Source organism: Hyla sarda, chromosome 4 (genome assembly GCF_029499605.1).
Source record: "Hyla sarda isolate aHylSar1 chromosome 4, aHylSar1.hap1, whole genome shotgun sequence".
In the NCBI taxonomy this organism is placed as follows: domain Eukaryota; kingdom Metazoa; phylum Chordata; class Amphibia; order Anura; family Hylidae; genus Hyla; species Hyla sarda.
The window spans coordinates 321,199,517-321,224,113 of NC_079192.1; the positions used below are offsets into that span (position 1 = coordinate 321,199,517).

At 42.6% G+C, this 24,597-nt stretch overlaps 1 protein-coding gene across 1 annotated transcript in view; it reads right to left on the minus strand.

The window, feature by feature from the left end:
• The window catches only part of NDFIP1 (Nedd4 family interacting protein 1), a 44,555-nt gene extending 20,332 nt beyond the window's left edge, over positions 1-24,223 (minus strand). Inside the window, exon 1 of the mRNA XM_056574917.1 lies at positions 24,058-24,223. Coding sequence (XP_056430892.1) covers positions 24,058-24,090 — 33 coding nt within the window. The 5' untranslated portion in view covers positions 24,091-24,223. The remainder of the gene's footprint in view (positions 1-24,057) is intronic.
• Between the last annotated feature and the right edge of the window lie 374 nt (positions 24,224-24,597).

Below are 24,597 nucleotides of genomic sequence, written 5' to 3' on the forward strand. Positions count from 1 at the left end.
AAGAGGACGGGCCGTGATGTCACGAGGGGCGGAGCCATCACGTCACGCTGCTCCGTCCCCTGTATCGCCCGTCAATACGCACAGAACGAACTCGCTCTGTGTAGTAATGAAAGCGCAGTGCCGCAGCGGCGATCCCGGGGGTCCCTAGCAGTGGGACCCCGGTGATCTGACATCTTATCCCTTATCCTTTGGATAGGGGATAAGATGACTAGGGGCGGAGTACCCCTTTAAACATGACTATGGGATTCTAATAGGGAAATGATGTTTTATAATAAGTGCCCCTTCCTGGATCCTCCCACTGCCCTATCTTCAGCAGCAGATCAGCACACTAACTGTTCAATACAGTAGACTGTTGGCTTCCCAGCCAGTAGTCCTGTGGTAATGACATGTATGTTGCCTTTCTTTCCTTCAAGGAATGTATATAAAATACATTTGCATATTAATACAGAGGAGTCGGAGTCAGAAGTACAGAAAACTCTGGAGTCGGAACATTTATCTACCGACTCCACAGCCCTGGGGGTACAGTAAGTTAAATGAGCCAGGCAATGATGGCTGCCTGCAGGCTTTCAGCATGATTCAGCAAGGATTAAAAAATTATAAGAAACATTTAGGAGCAAAATTACAGATTTTAGTCGCCATCCAAAGCCCTGTAACCTATTTGCTCCCTTCGAAAGAATCAGAAGCGAATGCACTTTAACCCCTTCCTGCCTGCCTTGCTGCGGTATCATATATTATTCAGAGAAAGCACTTAGTTGTTAACATCATCCCTTACATTATCTAATCTGATCCACTTCCCTCAAATACTTTAAATGTCAGACAAATGAGGCAGCATATTATGGAGTAGGATGGAGCACTTCGATTTACTGAGAGAGTGTGGGGAAGCAATGTTGGAAAGTAGATCTCAGAAATATACTAAGATAAGAGGGGAAAAAATACTTCACAATAATGTAAAGCAAAACTACCATCGTACAACACAAAAACAGTTTCTAGAAGGCTTCCTGCCTTGAAAAAAGCCACAACAAACTGCCACCTTTTTTTATCCTCCCATGATGCACTTTTTCTGGTGTGTATTATTTTTATGTGGCTTTTTTTTATAGACTTTTTTTTTTTTTTTTTTTTTTTTTTTAACAAAATTGGAGTGTCTGACTACAAATAAGGATCTTGTGAGCTGAAACGTGTTTGACTTGTGTGCTTCTCCTGTGTCTTATGTGATGTCATGTTGGAGTTCTGTACCAGGCCTTGAATGCGGCTTAGAATTAAAGGGGTACTCCTGTGGAAGTTGATTTATAAATCAACTGCTGCCAGAAAGTTTAACAGATTTGTAAATCACTTCTATTAAAAAATCTAAATCCTTCCAGTATTAGTGTCTGTATACAACAGAGGAAATTATTTTCTTTCTTTTCTGTCATGACCACAGTGCTCTCTGCTGACACCTCTGTCCATGCCAGGAACTGTCCAGAGCAGGAGAAAATCCCCATAGCAAACATATGCTGCTCTGGACAGTTCCTAAAATGGACAGAGGTGTCAGCAGAGAGCAATGTGGTCATGACAGAAAAAAAAACCCACAAGAAAATAATTTCCTCTGTACTATACAGCCACTAATAAGTACTGGAAGGATTAAGAATTTTTAATAGAAGTAATTTACAAATCTGTTTAACTTTATGGCACCAGTTGATTTAAAGGGGTATTCCAGGCCAAAACTTTTTTTTTTATATATCAACTGGCTCCGGAAAGTTAAACAGATTTGTAAATTACTTCTATTAAAAAATCTTAATCCTTCCAATAATTATCAGCTTCTGAAGTGGAGTTGTTGTTTTCTGTCTAACTGCTCTCTGATGACTCACGTCCCGGGAGCTGTGAACTTCCTATGGGGATATTCTCCCATCATGCACAGCTCCCGGGAAGTGACATCATCATTGAACAGTTAGACAGAAAACTTCAGAAGCTAATAACTATTGGAAGGATTAAGATTTTTTAATAGACGTAATTTTCAAATCTGTTTAACTTTCCGGAGCCAGTTGGTATATATATAAAAAAGGTTTTGCCTGGAATACCCCTTTAAAAAAAAAAATCATTTCCATCGAAGTACCCCTTTAAATGAACTTTTCTCCATATCCGTGAGATGCTGGCCACATGCTTGCTTTCTGTCTCTGATTCTAGCCTAAAGGCACTCTTAGCTGCAAGATTTGCAACAGCAGCAATAACGGTGACATCTGGAGACACAGATATAGAGATCTTCCTGCTTCCTTCTAGATGTAATCTGCCCACGTTTAGCAAGAAAAATCAAGCCCTAACCATAGACAATCTTGATACTTCATGTAACAACCTTTCTATAGAGAGTAATAGCCTGAACTATCAATGACTTGCATATTATTTTTTAATAAGCAGCTTCCCTCCGTATAGTCTACTGCAAACTGTATCTGTTCCCAGCTGTGAGTCTTGTCCCCGTGCCTGCCAGGCCTATTAACCAATGTGCTAATCCTCTCGCTGGAAAGGTGTTACATAGGATATTTGTGGAAGAGCGGAGCATATGTTAAAGGGGTTATCCAGGAAAAAACTTTTTTTTATACATCAAGTGGCTCCAGAAAGTTAAAGGACAACTGCAGTGGTAAATATTTATATATGCCCGTGCCATGGCCTCAAAAATAAACAAAATAAACTCATACATACCTTCCTACGAGCCCCCGTTGGTCCGGCACAGGCCTTATGGTCCGGCAGTGCTAACATCATTCCACTTCCTGGGGACGGGGACACCGCAGAGCCGTCGGCGTATCACCGGCCGTAGCGATGTCCCGCCCTGGCCTGTGATAGGCTGAGCCCACTGTCATGTAAAGAGCTCTGGCCGGCTTCATACATGACAGTGGGCTCAGCCTATCACCGACTGGGACGGGACCTCGCCATGGCCGGTGATACGCCGACGGCTCTGCGGCATCCCCGTCCCCAGGAAGTAGAATGACGTCAGCACTGCCGGACCATGAGGCATGTGCCGGACCAACGGGGGCTCGTAGGAAGGTATGTATGAGTTTTTGTTTATTTTTGAGGCCTGGGCATGGGCATATATAAATGTTTACCACTGCAGTTGTCCTTTAAACAGATTTGTAAATTACTTCTATTAAAAAATCTTAATCCTTTCAGTACTTATGAGCTGCTGAAGTTGAGTTGTTCTTTTCTGTCTAAGAGCTTTCTGATGACACGTATCTCGGGAACTGTCAAGAGTAGAAGCAAATCCCCATAGCAAACCTCTTCTGCAGTTCCCGAGACAAGCAGAGATGTCAGCAGAGAGCACTGTTGCCAGACAGAAAACAACAACTCAACTTCAGCAGCTAATAATTATTGAAAGGATTAACTTTTTTTAATAGAAGCAATTTACAAATCTGTAACTTTAAGGAGCCAGTTGATATACCAAAAAAGTTTTTTCCTGGAATACCCCTTTCACTGCACAGTATATGTAACCAACTGGGCCCTCTTTATATACAAGTCTATAACTAGAACAGCCTCCTAAATGTAAATGTTTGTCATGTGACAGGTCAGGGATGTGTAACCTATTCTTTAGTACCACTTGCTGCCTAACAGTGGTACAAAACATGTGACATATTGTACAGTGCTACCAAAGAATAGATTACACACCCCTGACTGGTTACATTTAGGAGCCTGTGCTTGATGCAATGGCAGATACTTTATAGGGGTGTCTAACCAGTCAATAAATTAAAGCAGCAGCAGGAAATGTTACAAAATAAAGAAAACAAATCTGATCCTCTGCCACTACAGTGTCAATGTCCAGGGGTCCTTGACAGTCTTTCCTGGAGAAATCATGAGCCGTATATCCATGTGACCACTGTATATTGATATAAAGACCAGCAGGGGCCTTCAGAGCATCAGTGCTTGCGTGGCAACAAATCTGAATGGGCAGGGACACCAAAAAAATAAATAAATCCAAAGTGTTCAGACTCTGACTTTGTTGCGCTCCCCTTTTTTTGCCTCTTTTGCAGGATGGTACCTCTTGACTTGGATTTATAGTGGACTTGGGGGGTGGGTGTTGTCATTGGGGAGGAGGGTGGTTTTTTGTTTGTGCAAAAAATTTTTAACTTCTTAAGAACACAGCCCATTTTGACGTTATGTACACATAAAATTAAAATTTGTGCGCTCTATTTTTTTTTCTCCTCTTGTTTTAAGAGCCATAACTATTTTATTGTTTAATCCACAGACCAATATGAGGGCTTGTGTTTTCGCAACCAATTGTACTTTGTAATGACAAATGAAATCATAAAGAGAAAGGCTAGTGCTTAAAACTTAAAGGGGTACTCCGCCCCGGGACATCTTATCCCCTATCCAAAGGATAGGGGATAAGATGTCTGATCACAGGGGTCCCGCCACTGGGGACCCCCGGGATCTCGGCAAACTCGCTCTGTGCTTGATGACGTACAATACAGGGACTGGAGCATCGTGACGTCACAGCTCTGCCCCTCGTGACCCCACGGCCCACCCCTTAATACAAGTCTATGGGAAGGGTGTGGTGGTCATGCAGTGCATTAGTATTACATCTGACATAAGAACCTTCATGTAAATGCTGAGAATTAGTTATACTCCGGTATCTTTTTGATATAGCAGTTGCCTTGTGTATACAAAACAAATCCTGACAACTGCTATATACCTTATGTGTGGTTGATGAGACCATTACAATACCCATTACATATAATTCTACTTTGTAATTACACCTTTTAGTTTACCATAAATGTACGGCAAAACAAAACAAAAAATATTTGTGGGGAGAAACGGATAAGATGTTTTGCAAATTTTGAAGGGATTTGTTTCTACGCAGTGAACTTTATGGTTAAAATGACGTTCTCCTTATTCTGTAGCTCAATGTGATTATAAAGGATACACAATTATACAGTATTTCTATTATTGTATTGTGATCTAAGATTTTAGGACATATGTGGTAACCAGCTCAAACACACGAATGGTCAGGGTGCACGGAAGAGTGCTGTTGAATTCAACAGGATTCTGCTGCGCTGTGCACACCTTGTATTTCTGAGCCAGATGTTTCTGGCACGGAAATTCCAATTTCCATGTCTGCAGAAAAAATTATCCTGTCCATTCTTTCTGCGGACTCTGCAGGGAATGCATTGCCCTCTATGACACAGCGCATTCTTGTGGGGTCCTAGCGCTGTTATGTTATGCTATGATCACACCTCGGAATGTCCGTACAGAATATCTCATAGACAACTATGTATTCTATGCGCATTCCGCAGAAAGAATGGACAGGTTAATTCTTTCTGCGGACATGTAAATTCCGCTGTGTACACAGTGCAGCAGAATCCCATTGAGCTGTGGAATCTGTATGTGGAATTCCAATGCGGAATTCTGCGTGGAAACTCCCAAGGTGTGAATATGGCCTTAGGGAACAAATGAGCTTCCAACAATCCAGTAGAAGTATTCACCTTTATTGTGGCAATTTCTATAAAATACAGGAAACCAAAGCATTTTGGTCCTTGTGTGTCTTTGACCATCAGTAGTTCTGCGCATTGTTTGCTGTATTTTATGGGATTGCCATAACAAGGTTATGCTCACACTACGGAGATTCCCCTTGCAACAGTCTCTCACTTATCTTTATTCGGCTAGAAAATTTTCTATGTGGAACTAGATTCCTTTCAGAAGTTGAATTTTTGTTAATAGCACCATTTTGGGGTACATATAATCTATAGAATAATCTTGTATTAACTTTTTTTTTGGAGGAAGGAGAAAAACACCCAAATATACAATTGTTTTGGGGTTTTGTTTTTATGACATTTGCCATGCAGTACTATTATATTGGTAGCAAACGTACATGATGTTAATCTTTTGCAACATTTTGAAGCATTTTGTTTTAGTACTACAATGAACTTTACTTTTCCATCAACACAGCTAGGTAGTGGTTTGTTTATTTGCGGGATGAGTTAACGGGTGCCACTTCGAGTATGTGCAATCTTTTCATCCATTTATTCACATGGAAAATGTGAGCTTTTGTAACAGGTTTAGTGTTGCTGTGTGGATGTTTTCTGCTGTGCATATGCAGTGGCAAACAAGCAAGGGGGCTTCACATCGGAGATCACATCTGTGCTATTCGTTTCATTGTTTTGCTCAGTCATTGGAGCAAAACAGAAAACACAGCACTTACAGGTGTATGCGGGACACTAAAAGCGCACAACAGGACTAACTGCCTTTAATGGGGCAGGCTTCCAGCATTTCACTGGACAAAATACAGTAGCATGTTATTTTGTCCAGTTGCAGTAAACATGTGACGGAGGCACCCGACAGAGCGTCCGTGTTAACACAGGTGTGAACCCAACCTTAGCCTGACAGCATTAGTGCTGTTGGGTCTGTATACCATTAGGTACTGTGTTTCCTACTAAACATACAGAAAAATATCCTGGGTATGAAGGGGTTTACCAGATACTAGAATTCTTTATATAAAAAAAAAAAGGAATATCCTACATCACTGTCTTGGGGCTCCCCTTGTGAAGTCTTCCAGTCCCCCGGTTGAAGAGTATATGGTTTTGATTTGTTTTTGTTTCATTGTGGCCCCAGCAAATGATTACAAATTCTTGTATCCATAATACCGTTTAGTGGGTTTATACATTAAAGGGTACCTCTCATCAAAAAACTTTTGATATATTATAGATTAATGTATGCAGAATAACTTTACAATTGCATGTTATTAAAAAATATGCTTCTTTCTATTTAATTTTCCACTTTGAAGAAATGACCACTAGGGGTCTCCCTACCAGTCCTGGCAGCAAGCATTTCAGACTCATGCTGGAGTCCTAAACACTACGAGCTGCCAGTCTGCTTTGTTCACAGCCTGTTTGACTGTAAGCAAAGCAGGCTGGCAGCTCTGAGTGTTTAGGACTCCAGCATGAGTCAGAAATGCTTGCTGACAGGACTGATCGGGAAAAATACTATAGAAAGAAGCATATTTTTCATTAACATGCTATTGGAAAGTTATTCAACATTCATTAATCTGAAATATATCAAGAGTTTATTTGATGAGAGGTACCTTTTAAGATCAAAGCCCATACTAAAAACCCCATGTTCAGTATGTTTATCAGAAAAAGATCAGAGTAAAAAATGTAAGAGTGTTTGTTTTCTCTACTATTGTGGCATTTTTGTTTGATTCTCTCCTGACTTTACATATACATTAGCACATTCAGAAGGGTTAAGAACACAATAGATTGACTGAGATTCACTTAAACAGATTTGCTTCTGCAGAGTGGCAAAACAAGATAGAACTCAGCCAAAGGACAAAGTAACTCTGCAGCTCTAAGTGGACTGCAGCCAAACCCTGCTGGGTTCTTTAAATGATATCTTACTGCTCGGAGATTAGCACGACCAACTATTTATAGCAAGGCTTTTCTATTTCCCAGTGTTTTTGTGCACTGTTCTATTTACCAATACAGTAAAGTCTTATAATGTGGTTTAGTATTTCATAGGAACAGCACTGAAGGACAGATGGTAAAGTACGAATATTAAGACATTTCAGTTGTGGGACGCTTGGTGGTATTGTTTGCGATGGTGCAGAGATTTCATTAGAAAAACATGGTAGGTGAATCAGCATTTCTCTACCTGCTGAGCTGCAAACTCAAAGTCTGTATTATCCTCTTACCCTTTGTGTGATGTTCTGTGGTTTTTTGTAGGAGGACGACTGATCTATTGCTGTAAACAGCTTAATTCTGATCTTTCACACAAAAAAAACTTTCTTTCGGGTAGTATTATTAAAGTTATCCCAAAGTATTATCAATATATTATTTAAAAGAGATATCTGGCCAATAGTGGAATATATAAAAACTTAGATAAATAATTAAGATATATATTTTTACCATGATTCTACAAGGCATTTTAGTTAATTTGGTTTGAAATTAAACCCCCATAGCCTCCATAAACAGCTTTAAAATCCAGGATAGCTGGATTTTCCAGGAGAGCTGCAGAAAACACTGAACATCACCCCCTGCACTTGTTTCCTGCCTTGAGAGAGCTGAGCAGGTCACATGTTTAGAGAAGCAGTGAATATAGATGAGGGAGGTGTGCGTGCCTCAGCCAATCACGCATCGAAACTCTCTAAAAATTGTGGTGAAGAAAGTGGGACATTGCAAAGTGACGTGTGGTCTACCGTAGACGACAGTCATCATGTGTGCTAAGAACTACTCAACTTCCTGCCTGGAGGAAAAGCTGAGAGAAACAGGGTATGTGCTGAGCAAAGATTACACTTTTACATTACAAAGTTATATAACTTAAACATGTTGCTATGGGCTGGAGTTCTCCTTTAAGCTATGGTGAGCAAAAGTTATCCTATATAAAGGGGCATAACCTTCCTGCTAGTATTAGAGCAATAGTATTACAGTACGGTAATTACTTTATCATCAATAAAAAAAAAAAAAAAACATATATATATATATAGGAAATATTGCTCACATTGCTCAACATAAAAAATAGGAAGTTTTCAATAAAGAAATTGACGATATGTTGACCATTACTGATCCTTAACCTGTTATAAATTTTTTGAAGAGCTAAATGCATCACACTGTAATATACACTCACTGGCCACTTATTAGGTACACCTGCATAATTTCTTAACACAAATAGCTAATCAGTGAATCACATGGCAGAAACTCAATGCATTTAGGCATGTGGATGTGGTCAAGGCAACCTGCTGAAGTTTAAACAGAGCATCAGAATGGGAAAGAAAGGTGGAGTAAAGTGAATTTGAGCGTGCCATGGTTGTCTGGCTGGTCTGAGAGTTTCAAAAACTGATGATGTACTGGTATTCACGCACAACCATTTCTAGGGTTTACAGAAAATGGAGATATATATATGTGTGTCACTGTTACTGAAAAGTGCACTGCATAGAAACAAATCCCCCCCACCCCCAAAAAAAGTTGCAATTTATTTATTTTTTTCTCCCCAGAAATATAGATTTTTTTCTCCGTTTCACTGTAGATTTTGTGGTAAAATGAGTGATGTCCATACAAAGTACAAATGGTGGTGCACAAAAGAAGCCCTCATATGAGTCTGTAGGTGGAATATTTCAAGCATTATGGATTTTAGAAGGCGAGGAAGAAAAAAACTAAACACCCCCAGTCCTTAAGGGAAGTCACTTCCTCCCAGCACTTTATAGTGCAGTGCAGGCATGTGGGAGGGAGCAAAGCAACATCAGAGTTTGCAGACTATACCAGGCCAGGCACATAAAGTGTGGAGGTGGCATTAAGACTATTTCTCCCCATTCCATATCCAATCCCCCCATTTTATGTTCACTCAATGAACATAAAATGGGGGGGGGGGGGGGGCTACATGAAATGGGGAGATTGGGCTTGAAATAAAAAGGATTTCACCTAGAGCTGGGCGGTATGACCAAAAATGTATATCATGGTATTTTTCTATATTATGGCGGGGCTCAGTATAGTGTCAGGTGGTTGGTGGTCCTCCCCATGGTACCTGGGGTCTCGGTCAGTCCGCTCGGTAACTCTCCTCCATGCCTCCACAGTTCTGCTAGAGTTTCCCGATAGTCGGGGGTCCTCCCCATGGTACCCTATGTCTCGGTCAGGCCGTCCGGTAACTCTCCTCCATGTCTCTGCAGTTCTGCTCAAGTTTCACGTGCCCGCCAGGAGTTGTAGTCCCCTCCCAGCTCCTCACAGTCAGTTCAGTGCGGCTTGGACTACACTTCCCAGAGACGCTGTGCCGCCGGACGTTTCTCTACGCCATCACGTATTGGAGTTGGTTGCTATGGAAACGGTATTGCTGTATGTGAAAAATTCATATCGTAAGACAAAAAAACACCGGTATTCGGTATGAACCGGTATACCACCCAGCTCTAATTTCACCATTTATTTGTTATATCACAATCGCAATATTTACCTCCATATTTGCAATCGCGCATATTTCCAAATCATGCAGCCCTAATATATATATATATGTCTCAAGTGACTGACAGTTGTGTAGACAAAAATGCCTTGTTGAGAGAAAGGGTAGACTGGCAACAGTAACTCACATAACCACTTGTTACAACCAAGGTATGCAGAATACCATCTGTGAACGTACAACACGTCCAACCTTGAAGTAGATGGCCTACAGAAGCAGAAGATCACACCCGGTTCCATTCCTGTTCGCTAAGAACAGAGAATTGAGGCTACAATTCGAATAGGCGCACCAAAATTGTAAAATGGAAGACTGGAAAAATGTTCTCTGGTCTCATGCCTCTTGATTCCAGCTGCTACATTCAGATGGCAGGGTCAGAATTTGTTGTAAACACCATAGAAGCATGGATCCATCCTGTCTTGTATCAACAACAGTTCAGACTGGTAGTGGTGGTGTAATGGTGTGGATGACATTATCTTGGCACACTCTGGAGCCTCTAATACCAATTGAGCATTGTTTTAATGTGACAGTCTACCCTTTGACCGCAGCGTACCCATCTTTTGATGGTTACTTCCAGCAGGATAATGCACAATGTCACAAGGCTCACATCATCTCATACTGGTTTCTTGAACATAACATTGAGAATACTGTACTCCAATGGCCTCCACAGTGATCAGATCTGAATCCAATAGATCACCCTTGGTATGTGCTGGAACATGACAGCCACATTATGGACGTGCAGCTGACAACTCTGCAGCAACTGTGTGATGCCGCCATCATGTCCATATGGACCAAAATCTCTGAGACATGTTTCCAGCACCTTGTAGAAAGTATGCCATGAAAAGTGAAGGCAAAGGGGGGTCCAACCTGGTACAAGCAACGTGTACCTAGTAAAGTGGCCAGTGAGTGTAGTCTAAAGGACATAAGGAAATATGTTTCCTTATATACACTATGATAAGCAGTCTGCACACCTACTTTTGAACTACAGGGGGCAGGTACTCCAATTACCAGTCGATCTAATAAAGGGGTATTCTGGGATTTAAGAAATGTTCTTATGTTGTTGGGGGGAAAGGGAAGCTAAACTAAATAAATAAATAGATTTAACCCCTTAAGGACCAAGCATTTTTCCATTTTTGCACTTTCGTTTTTTTCCTCCTTAACTTTTATAAATCATAACTCTTTCTATTTTGCACCTAAAAATCCATATGATAGCTTATTTTTTTGCGCCACCAATTCTACTTTGAAATTACATCAGTAATTTTACCCAAAAATCTACAGCAAAATGGAAAAAAAAAATCAATCTGTGACAAAATTGAAGAAAAAACACAATTTTTTAACTTTTGGGGGCTTCCGTTTCTACGCAGTACATTTTCGGTAAAAATGACACCTTCTCTTCATTCTGTACGTCTGTACGATTAAAATGATACCCTACTTGTATAGGTTTGATTTTGTTGTACTTCTGGAAAAAAAATTATAACTACATGGAGGAAAATGTATACGTTTAAAATTGTCATCTTCTGACCCTTATAACTTTTTTTTTTATTTTTCCATGTACGGGGCGGTATGAGGACTCCATTTTTGTTTTGATCGGACTTCTTGATCGCTTTTTATTCAATTTTTTTATGGTATAAAAAGTGACCAAAAATATGCTATTTTGGACTTTTGAATTTTTTTGCCCGTACGCCATTAACCGTGCGGTTTAATTAACGATATTTTTTTGGTTCGGACATTTACACACGTGGCGATACCACATGTTCATTTTTTTTATTTTATTTTACAGTTTTTTTTTTTTTTTTAAATGGGAAATGGGGGGTGATTCAAACTTTTATTAGGGAAGGGGTTAAATTACATTTATTAACTTTTTTTGCAATGTTATAGCCCCCACATAGTGACTGCAGGCACTGTTCAATGCTATGCAATAACATAGCATTGATCAGTGTTATCTGCGGTTGAATGCTCAAGCGTGGATCTCAGGCTTGGAGCAATCAAACGTCGATCGGACAGCGTGGAGCCAGGTAGAGAGCCTCTTACTGTCCTCTAAGCTGTTCGGGATGCCGCAAGGAGGTGTGCCTGTGAAGCCACAAATCAGGTGTTTGTCTTGAGAGGGTGGGGGCTAGGTAAGGGGTTTACAGATCAGAGAATTATGTCTTTCTCTCACTCCCTGGCATATAAGTGACAGCTGAAAGAGGGAAACTGCTCTATATAGCTAATAAATGATATTTAAACCAATAGGTTGGTGAGAGTGAAAGTGTGGGCTTTGGGTTTAGCTCCCTGGAGTACCCCTTTAAAATATAAATGTTTAGTTTGTAACTTAGATTTGGTAATAACCGTTTAATATTTGAGAAAACATAACAGATGTCCAACGTACGTATCCTCTGGTGCCCATAGACGCAAACATTTCCTTAATGCTGGCGCTTCTAACTCAATGATCATCTATGCCCGTCTGAAATATAGGACTGAGCAGAGGCCATCCATTTCACTTCACACCAAATCAGCACCCAACTGAGTATTTATGAATGTCTTGGTTCAGTGGTTACTGGGTCTGAACAGAAAACAATAGAACTTAAAAAACAATTACAAAATGGACACACAGGGATCAAAGCACTATTATATGCTCACAACAATGGCATTTCTAAGGCCAACTTCAGTGACAGCTATATTGTATTACTGGAATAAGGCAGGATAGTAAGGCTCATTTTAAAAGGGACAGACTGCTGCCCGATACAAGCTCTGAAGGAGTCTTTACAGCACCCATTTATTTTAAGTGAACGGCCGCAGGAACGATTGATGGAACCTTTGTGGGGCTTATCACTTCCATCTAGTTGACAACACATCTGCTGTTTACGCAGCAGGCTGACTGTCAATGAATGTTGGGGCTACAAGAGCCCAGTGATCAGCCAATGAGCAAAAAAGAAAACTAAACTATTGCATTGACATAAAAATTCTGACAATTTACTCAGTACTTAGTTGAAGCACAACTAAATTGGTGGGGAAAAAAACAACACATCCACAGCAAGATTCTGTCCCCACCATGCCTCACTGTAGGGATGGTATTGGGTAGGCGATGAGTGCCAATTAGAATTGAGGCCAACATTTTTTTTTACCTTGGTTTCATCAGACCAGAGAGTCTTGTTTCTTCGCAGTCTGAGAGTCCTTTAAGTGTTTTTTTTTTTTTGCAAACTCCAGGTGGTCTTTCATGTGTCATTTACTAAGGAGAGACTTCTTTATGGAGACTAAAGCCCAGATTGCAGTGATGATTGACCTTCTGGAAGTTTTTTTCCCATCTGCACACAGGATATTTGGAGCTCAGCCCAAGTGACCATTGGGTTCAAATATAAAGTGTATGCCTCACCTTAGGTAGCGTTCTCTCTTAGCACAGGTGTCCGAGGACACACAAGGGTATTGGCTCAAATGCTAAATCCATTTATATGAAAGAATTTCTCCTCAGCAAGTCCCATAAAATTAGAAGTTTCACTATTTAGCAAATGATAACATTCCAAGTAAACCATTCTGATGTAATGTGTAGTGTACATGGAATTATATTGTTTGCTAAATAAATAAACATTAATTTTATGGGACTTGCCAAGGAGAAATTTTTTCGTGACCATTGGGTTCTTGGGTACCACGCTCTCCCGCATTTACTTAGTTTGGTGGGGGCAAATTGTTCCAAATTGTTCCCATTTAAAGGGAACCAATCATCAGATTTTACCCTATATAACGCTTGGCAAAGCGTTATATAGGGTAAAATATTTATCCTCACCATCCCCGGAGGACGCTCCTGCCCCCAGGGATGGTGAAGATATGAAGTTATAAACTAGTCACCGTCGCGGCTGTAAGTAGTCCCCTGGGCGGGGAGCTCCACTCACCTACTCCTGTTCTTCGTCCGGCAGCTCCGCTTGATTGATGGGTCGCGTCATCGCTCTACTCCATCTCTTCAGTGAGCAGAGCGATGACGCGGCCCATCAATCAAACGGAGGGGGCGTTACTGCCGGCTGAAGAACGGGACTAGGGGAGTAGAGCTCCCCACCCAGGGGACTACTTACGGACGTGGCAGTGACTAGTTAATAACTTCATATCTTCACCATCCCGAGGGGCAGGAGCGTCCTCCGGTGATGGTGAGGATAAAGATTTTACCCTATATAATGCTTTGCAAAGCTCAGTGAGGATAAAGATTTTACCCTATATAACGCTTTGCCAAGCTCATCACGCCCCCTCCCATAGACTTGGATTGAGGGGGCAGGATGCATTGAGTGGGTGGGATGTAACGAGGGGGCGTGGCGATCCCGAAGCCCACACCCAGAGTTCGGAACTAAATGTTCCTAACGCTGGGGAGTGGAGTACCCCTGTAAAGAGGCAGAAAAGTCAGCAGTGGCACTGGCAGCTGGTACAAGCTGATGTTGCTGTCCTGAAGAGTAAAGCAGGGGGATAGCAGAGGAGAAGCGCAGAAATCAGGCTGCTGTGGTCTGTAACTACAGCATCAGCTTTGGTGCTCCACTGCTCCTCTGCACTGAGGACCTTCTGCTATGGGCCATAACATTAGGTCCAGAGGAGCAGTGGGGAACTGAAAAAGGGCAACATGGGGGCCTGCAACAATATGGGACAAGGAGGAGGCCTACAGCTATATGGGGGCAGTGTGCGGGGGGGGGGGGGGGGCATACAACTAAATTGGGGTCTAACTACTAAATGGGGGCACAACATGGATACTAATACTGTGTAGGGCAATACACATGGTGAGTTTGTAAAGAGGTGGGCATTGGACTTAAAGAGTACCTGCCACCAAGTAAAGTGGGATAATTATGTTCTCTGTGTGTTCCCCTCCTCACCCTGAGTCCACTGCACTTTTTTCATTTGGCCCATTAGTGATCTTATGCCAGGTAAAGGTATGAAAATTACAAAACCTTACGGGGGAGATTTTTCAAAACCTGTGCAGAGGAAAAGTGGTGCAGTTGTCCATAGCGACCAATCAGATCGCTTCTTTCATTTTTCAGAGATCTAAAAAAATGAAAGATGCAATCTGATTGGTTGCTATGGGCAACTGCACAGCTCTTCCTCTACACAGGTTTTGATAAATCTCCTGTGACATTTTGTAATTTTCATACCTTTACCTGGCATAGGTCAACATGTATAAATATGTACACACAGACGGTATACACACATTTTATACTTTGAAGCTTTCACTTTCTTTACTCACAGTATACAGTGCTCCCTCAAGTTACAATATTAATTGGTTCCAGGACGACCATTGTATGTTGAAACCATTGTATGTTGAGACCAGAACTCTATGGAAACCTGGTAATTGGTTTTAAAGGCACCAAAATGTCATCCAAAAATAGGAAAAAGTGAGGATTAAAGAAGAATAAGTAGATAACTAATATAGATAAAGCAAGTCCTTACATATAAAAGTAAGAAAGATCTACTGGGAGCTGTAAATCACTGTCTATGTCAGTGTTTCCCAAGCGGGGAGCCTCCAGCTGTTGAAAAACTACAACTCCCAGCATGCCCGGACAGCCAAAGGCTGTCCGGGCATGATGGGAGTTGTAGTTTTGCAACAGCTGGGGGCACCCTGCTTGGGAAACACTGGTCTATGTTGAGAACAGGAGCTTCTTCAGGGTCCTGTACAGTACAGGCAATGTCCTAAAAAAGTAATATGGAGTCGCCCTCACCTGGTGTCCAAAGGAGCAGGTAACCCTGGTACAGGTAAAGTGCACAGAACATGTAATACCTCCTGTACTGTAGGGGGCGCTACTAGATATCAGTCAGTGCATACGCTTCAGTAATACAGGGGTTTTACCAGTAAAATGCCCATTCTGATTGGTCAGTTCTTCTGGCCATTGACACGTTTCACAGATCTGGACTGTCCATAGTATTGTATGTTGAGTCTGGTTTCAACTGACAATGGTCCAGAAAAGACCATCGTAGGTTGAAACTATCGTATGTTGAGGCCATTGTAAGTTGAGGGATCACTGTACTGTAAACGTCCTTTATTATTAATAATATCCGCATGAACAGGTTTTGCAGAAAATGTTCCCTACACTGAATTGTTTGGGTAACATCCAGGCAATCGGCACTCTCACATATACTGGCACCTGGGTAAGATCCTGCTGGCACTCACCTTATGGAAACATTTACCTTTACCCCATACTTTCTATTTGAGAGACTTATTACCATGAATATTAGCTGTCAGATGCATAGTAGCAAATGCTATAAAGGATTACATAAGGACAGGTTACCACGTACTGTGCATCTGCACATAAAACAATAGCCAAGGGTAATGGGATTGTTCCCTGCATTTCCAGATAGACAATGTATTTGATGCAGAGCAGTCGCCAACCACTTCCTCGCTGTGAAGACGTTATAAAGCAGTCCCTGATGTTTGCTGTAATTATAGGGCTATGAGATCATTACCATTCACATTATAGTCCGCTTCCTTCCACAACTACTGTGTATACTCATAGCAGCAAAGACTGTTCCCCAGACTACACTGCAAAATAACACACACATCTGTCTACAAAGGCCCAGAGAATCCAAAGGCTAAAAAAACAGCCAATAGATACATCTGGGCCAATGTGGCTTTCCAGGTCAGAACACAGTATCTCCATAGAGGTCAGTTCTTGGGTTTTTTAAATGACAACTCTATCTTTTTCAGGCATTCTTTAGTTGATTTAGGTTAGGTTCACACTGCGGAATCTCCGGGCAGAAAGTTTCCGCCCAGAGATTCCGAGTGCGGCCAGTGCTGACCGAATCAGTCGGCGCTAAGACTGTGCGGACACTCCAATAGACTGCAATGTGTTCCGCGAGTATTTTTCCGTTTACAAATTCCGAAGTGTGAATTTGTGAAAGGAAACCCATTCACTACACTATACATTTTAGCAAGTGGAATTTCTGCCTGCAATTTCAAAGCAGAAATTCCATAGTGTGAATCTAGCCTTACAGCTTTTTCAATCTGCCTAAGGGTGCGTTCACACTGCGAATCTCTGCTCGCAGAGATTCCTTCTGGCGGCCGCTGCCGAAAATACTTTGGCACAAGGGCCGCGGGGCACTGAGCCGTCACCATTGATGGCTATACAGTGCTCACAGAATTCGCGCAAAGAATGAACCTGTTCTTTCTTTGCGTGGAACAATTTCAGAGGCGGAATTGTCTGCCGCTGAAATTCCGCTGTGTGAACAGGTCTCACGGAGACTCATTCACACTAATGTTAAGTTCACACCATGGAATTCCGTGAACGGAATTCCGCCCGTGGAATTCCGTAGTGTGAACATACCCTAAAACAAAAACTGTCTGGTGTTGCCCATAACAACCAATTACATTTCAGCTTTCATTTTACCAGACCTTCTTAATATATGAAAGCTGAGATGTGATTGGTTGTTTTAGGCAACACCAGAAAGTTTTGGTTCCAGGCAGATTGATAAATCCTGGCCGTTGAGTCCCTAACCCTAGGTGTTCTTATACTAGCTGATCGGTCTCCTAATAATGATGGGTCCTGCTGCGGGGACAGTCAGAAGTGACCTGTAATTTACAGAGGAGCACCGCATCCAGTATTGCATTTCCCTGCAGGAACAATCAAACATTACAAAGTACTCATAGAATGAGAAATACATATTTGTAGCTAAAAGAAAAGAGTTAGGATGGGTTCACACTACGTTTGTAGTGTACGGTTGCTGGATCCGGTGGGGAGGGGTGAAAACCGGCCGCTCCCGTATCCCAGCTGGATCCAGCCCGAACCCCATTCATTTCAATGAGCCGACCGGAGTCAAACGCTGACTCTGGTTGTCTCATTTTTCTCCGAATACGTGATATGCCACGGTTTAAGATACGGTCAGAAAACCGTATACGGGGCAAAAATGAGACAACCGGAGTCAGCGTTTGACTCCGGTCGGCTCATTGAAATGAATGGGGTTCGGGCTGGATCTGGATCCAGCAACCGTACACTACAAACTTAGTGTGAACCCACCCTTAAAGGAGATTTTTTGACAGTATTATGCCCAGGCTGCCAGGATTTGAAACAATAAACCGGAATCAGTGGCCCGGCATCACGCTCCAGTCCTTCTCTGCCATCTTCTCCCCAAAGTCCCGCCTCAGCTGGTGATAGGCTGAGTGGCAGTGTAACGCACTAGGCCCCGGTAAACAGTACTGTGGCTAAATGCATTACAGTGCTACTCAGCCTATGACAAAATGTAACACAATGTTTGCGGGAGTGAGCGGGATTGGGCACACATTTTGCATGAGTAGAATGCACACTTTGCGGGAATCGACGGTAATGGTCAGAAATCCAGCAGGAGTGGGCAGGAACGGGATTAAGAAAACAGCCCCATGCAGGGCTCTACACTGAGGCAGGTCACCGCTGCAGCCAGAGAGCATGAGATCCTGTAGGGACAACACACCACAGAAACCAAGAAGTAGTAATGATCAGCAGGGACCAGGAGTCATTGGAATGGTGGCGGGATCAGGGTAGGTATCTTTTATTTATTTATTTTTATTTTTATTTTTTTAAATATGGATGAGGGGTGGGTAAAAAATTTAATAAATACATTTATTATAATATATATATATATATATATAGTTAGTACAGTGATTAGCTGAGCAGCAATGTGACATATTGACCTGGGACGAAGACTTGGACCCGGGCTATAGATTTAACATTGCCACTCAGGGAATCATGGGCCGGGGCTGCACACCACTGCAGCCATTGATTAGCATTGTTACATGTTGGGCCCCAGAAACAATAGCGAGAGACACTGGGGGAGCGGCAGGAGCTTAGTTAAGGTGTTTTTTTTTGTTGTGAATTCACCCAAAAGGTATGTTCTCATGCTGTGGATATGCTGCAGAAAATATGCAGTGTGCATAATTCTGAAATCGCACAGTTTAAATTTTGGTCACTAGGCCTAAAACTAAGCTAAGACTTCCTGCTCTGTCTGTGATGATAAGGAGGAGCCTGCTGGAACATGATCTGTAAAGAATTACAGCAAAAGCCCGACGCCTGAGCTCCCCCGCGTTACCAGCTGCCGCCTCCCTGCATGGATCCTAGTCCGGTCCAGAGATCACCGGGTTGAAGTGACTCGTCTGCCAACGGAATGGTGAGCGCTCCGCTTTCTTTCTTTCTTTTGTGCTTTATATGAATGCTATACTTCCTAGCGTGTAGCGCTCACCGGAGTTCAAGCCACACATACCTGACTAAGTCTTCCATAAGTCGTGTGTACAGCATATATAGAATACGGTGGTGCTGGCGTTCTATATTCTTATTGTGTTAAGAGTATATTTTTTTTTCATCCTCTTCCCCCACTCTAAAAACTTGTGTGTTCAGTTTAGTGCGGCTGAAACAGCTGCCATTTTCTCTTTAATAGCTCAATGCATTTCAGTCTCCAACAGGCCTCCTAAGGGAGCACTGTTTCATTTGAATGTTTGCTGAATAATGACACTGGTAATGGCAGCCTCCGATATGGTAACACAGAAATATGACAATGGCGGCAAATGACTGTCAGTAATACCTAGCTTCCATAAGCTTGCTGTGTGTACCAGGGGAGGAAAGGCAATTCCCAATGGTAAATCCAGTGATGTATATACATAATTACCAAGGGGACCTAATCTAGGCGGCCTAATAGGAAGCTGTTTTAGTTTATGTTTTTCGGTGATAGCTGCTTTGTGTATGGTAAATTTAAAGGCTGCTGAGGGATTTTAGACAATGGTTTGTTTATTCCTGTGTAGAGGAACAGAAGTGCAATTGCCCATAGCGACCAATCAGATCGCTTCTTTCATTTTTAAAAAGAAGCAACCTGCTCCACATTTCCTCTGTATGTTTTTTGGGCAGGTAATGGCCCAAAAATAACCGTTTTATTTGCCAAAACACTCTTTTACTTTAAATAGCAATCATCCCTTAGTTCCTACAAGTATTATACTCCGCCCACAGACCTCTTATCCCATATCCAAAGAACCACTGGGACCCCCGCGATCTCAGTGCAGCACCTGTACCACACCCATGCCGCATGGAGATCGTAGGGGGTCCCAGCGGTGGGATCCCCGTGATTAGACATCTTATAGATAAGATATCTGTGGGTGGAGTACCCCTTTAATATTAAAACTAAGTTTGGGCCCTTTTCTTTTGCCCATTAAGGCCAATGCGTTCTGTTCAACTCCCCAAAAATACTGAACACCTGACAGACCCATTTTAAGTCAAGGGGATCTGTTGTGACCCAGCAGTGTCAGTTTAGGGTCCGTTCGGTGCATATAAAAAAAAAAAAAAAAAAGGAACAGACCCTAAACAGGTCGGAGCACAACGGCTGTATGATCTTAGCCTTTTGCCAAAATGCCACCATACATTTTTATGGGCTATAACTTTTAACCTGTTGGAGATGAAGGGCGTACCTGTACGCCCTTCGCCCACTCCCTTTCTATAGCTCCCCCGTTGCCCCGCATCATAGCGTGTCGAGCCCGGCCTGGACCCGTGGCTAATAGCGCATGGCACCGTGATCAGTGCCGCACGCTATTAACCCTTTAGACGTGGCGTTCAAAGTTGATCGCCGCGTCTAAAGTGAAAGTAATGTACTGCGAGTTAGCTCAGGGGGCTGTTTGGGATCGCCGCGGCAAAATTGCAGCATCCCGAACAGCTGTAAGACCACGAGGAGGGTCCCCCTATCTGCCTCCTGGTGTCCGATCGCCGAATGACTGCTCAGTGCCTGAGATCCAGGCATGAGCAGTCAAGCGGCAGAATCATTGATCAATGGCCTCCTATGAGAAACCATTGATCAATGTAAAAGATCAGTGTGTGCAGTGTTATAGCCCCCTATGGGAGCTATAACATTGCAAAAAAAAAAAAAAAAAAAAGGTGAATAAAGATCATTTAACCCCTTCCCTAATAAAAGTTTGAATCACCCCCCTTTTCCCATTAAAAATTAAAATATTTGGTATTTCTGCGTGCGGAAATGTCCGAATTATAAAAATATATTGTTAATTAAACCGAACGGTCAATGGCGTACGCACAAACAAATTCCAAAGTCCAAAATAGCATATTTTTGGTCACTATTTATATCATGAAAAAATGAATAAAAATAAATAAAAAAAAGTCTGACCAATACAAAAATGGAACTGCTAAAAACTTCAGATCATGGCGCAAAAAAATGATCCCTCATACTGCCCAATAGGCGGAAAAATGAAAAAAAGTTATAGGGGTCAGAAGATGACAATTTTAAACGTATACATTGTCCTGCATGTAGTTATGATTTTTTCTAGAGGTACTACAAAATCAAACCTATATAAGTAGGGTATCATTTTAACCGTATGGACCTACAGAATAAGGTGTCATGTTTACCGAAAAATGTACTGTGTAGAAACGGAAGCCCCCAACATTTACAAAATGGTGTTTTTTCTCCAATTTTGTCACACAATTATTTTTTTTTCCCGTTTCGCAGTATATTTTTGGGTAAAATGACTGATGTCACTACAAAGTAGAATTGGTGGCGCAAAAAATAAGCCCCAAATGGATTTTTAGGTTCAAGATTGAAAGGGTTATGATTTTTAAAAGGTGATGAGGAAAAAAGGGAAGTGCAAAAACCCTCCGTCCCCAAGGGGTTAATATAGTCTAAAAAGAAAAAACGGAATTTACATTCCCCCCAAAAAAAACTGCACATAGGGGGATATTTATCAATCTTGGGCAAAGAAACAGTGCAGCAGTTGTACATAGCAACCAAATCAGATTGCTTCTTTCTTTCAAAAAATGAAAGCTGGAATCTGATCAGTTGCTATGGGCAACTGCTCCACTGTTCCTTTGCACAAGGTTTGATGAGTCTCCCCCTATAGACGCTTCGGATGTGTAATATACATATGTGGACAAATAAACCTGTACTACACATATGAGCAAGTGAATGTAAACCAGCATGCCCACCCAAGGGCTCCCAAAGAGCAATCAGTACATTAGGATACAGAAGCGGCTCCTGCGGTAGGCTGGGTTCACACCACGTTTTTCAAATACAGTTACTGTATACGGTTTTCCGCTAAAAAACATATGACAAAAACCGTATGCAACCGTATGACTCCAAATTAAAACGTATACGGTTTTCCCCGTACGGTTCTATCCGTTTGCATCAGTTTTTGCCAATGGTTTTGCTATTTTGTTGGAATTCGTTTTCCAGCAATTTAATAAAGTTACTATTGTTCTATTGAAATTCCAATCTGCGCATGTGTCAACTCCAAAAACGGATTAGAAAAACCGTGTGCAACCGTATTCTGAAATTCTGTGTACAGTTCTCATAGACAACAATGTTAAAAGAACCGCATACGGTTCTCCAACCGGAGGCAAAAACGTGGTCGACAGCGTTTTTGCCTACGGTTGAAAAATCGGCAAAACCGTATCCGAGCCAAAACGGATGCAACCGTACACAACATTTGGAATACGGTTTACAATGCATTCTCTATGCATACGGTTTCGGATACGGTCGTATACGTTTTTTGCGGAAAATCGTATACGGTTACCGTATTTGAAAAACGTGGTGTGAACCCAGCCGTACAATGAGCGGCCCCTTTTCTAGAGACACCTGCCCATACACTATTAAAGTTTTCCTGCAAGATTTTTGTGGATGAGTTTTAGTGTGAAGCTCCGCTCCCCAGCATCCGGAAGTTTACTGTGCTGTGTGCGGGCTTCCGACGTCACGCCCGCCCCCTCAACGAAAGTCTATGGGAAGGGGGCGCGACGGCCGTCGCGCCCCCTTCCCATAGACTTTCGTTGAGGGGGTGGGCGTGACGTCACGAGTGGCGGCCCTGAACACGGAAGTCCGCACACAGCGTTCGGAACAATAAACTTCCGGATGCTGGGGAGTGGAGCTCTGGAAGCGGGGCAGCGGAGTACCCCTTTAAAATTAAAGGGGAACTCCGGTGAAAACACGTTTACAAATCAACTGGTGCCAGAAAGTTAAACAGATTTGTAAATGACTTTTATTTCAAAATCTTAATCCTTCCAGTACTTATCAGAGGAAGTTGCGCAGTTCTTTCCAGTCTGACTACAATGCTCTCTGCTGACACCTCTGTCCATGTCAGGAACTGTCCAGATTATGTATGTAATTACGTATGTAATTCATATCAATGAGCCGACCGAAGTGAGACGCTGACTCCGATCGGCTCATTTTTGCCCCATATGTGGTTTTCCCAAAGGACCCAAAACCGTAGTCGACCGCGGATTTAGGTCCAGTGGAAAACCGCATACGGGGCAAAAATTAACTGCCCGGAGTCAGCGTCTCACTTCGGTCGGCTCATTGATATGAATTACATATAGGCAGCATACGGCAGCGCCCGGTTTTAGCTCCCCCAGCCGTATGTGGTCCCGTATGGCTGAAAACATGATGTGAACCCAGCCTTAGAAGCCTATCCCCATAGAAAACCTATCCTGCTCTGGACAGTTATTGTAAATATGTATCTTCCATGATCTGTGACTCTTCAGATCAGTGTTTCCCAACCAGGGTGCCTCCAGCTGTGGAAAACTACAACTCCCTGCATGCCCGAACAGGCAAAGGCTGTCCAGGCATGCTGGGAATTGTAGTATTGCAACAGCTGATGACACCCTGGTTGGGAAACACTGAGCTGAAGAGTCACAGATCATGGAAGATACATATTTACAATATAAAACATTATATAATATACAAAGACGCCATCACCTGCCAGAGGCCTGGGGTGTAGTCATGTGACACCATACACAGTCATGTGGCCCAACAACAAAGTGTCCACACAGTATATACAGTGTATTATACAGGGTCATGACGTCACCACACACACGATATCACTTACAGGTATGGGGGTATGAGCTCCTGTACCAGCCCCCCAGATCATGTACTTTGTATGTCATGTACACGACTACACTCCATATGTGATGGAAGGGTTAATGCTGACCCAGTGATTCCCCTTGTGAAGTACATGTCATGGAAAGGAAGCAGTGACCCGGGCGGCACATGTGAGGTTTATATATATAGAACATGGAGGCTATAGGCGCCCGTACGGATCGTATACAGGACACACAACAACCATATGTTACATATCGCCGCTCTGTCGCGATACCAGGCAGGTTACAGCTACTGCACGTCCCGCTGGTTTCCGGGTGTTAGGCTGCAGTATCACAGCGCCGGGGCCTAGTACGTGGCAGCTCATCCCCGGAGCTCGGCCAGTCACCTCCCGCCCCTCCGCATCCATACCTGCTGATATCTACTGCTGCTCTGCTCCGACATGTCTGCTGGAGGGGACCCGGACACAGGCCACACGGAGAGCCGAGAACGACGGGAGCAAGGCGGCGACAGCTGAGGAGAGCCGATGGGGAGATGATAGAGAGATGATAATACTGCCCTATGGAGGGAGGAAAGAGGAGGAGACTGGGGAGTCACACACAGCGCAATGGCCTCCCTACCCAACACTGTATACAGCATATACACGGCTCGCTGCACTGTATACAGCATATATACGGCTCACTACACTGTATACAGAATATATACGTCTCACTGCACTGTATACAGCATATATACAGCTCACTACACTGTATACAGAATATACACGGCTCACTACACTGTATACAGCATATACACGGCTCACTACACTGTATACAGCATATACACGGCTCACTACACTGTATACAGCATATACACGGCTCACTACACTGTATACAGCATATACACGGCTCGCTGCACTGTATACAGCATATATACGGCTCACTACACTGTATACAGAATATATACGTCTCA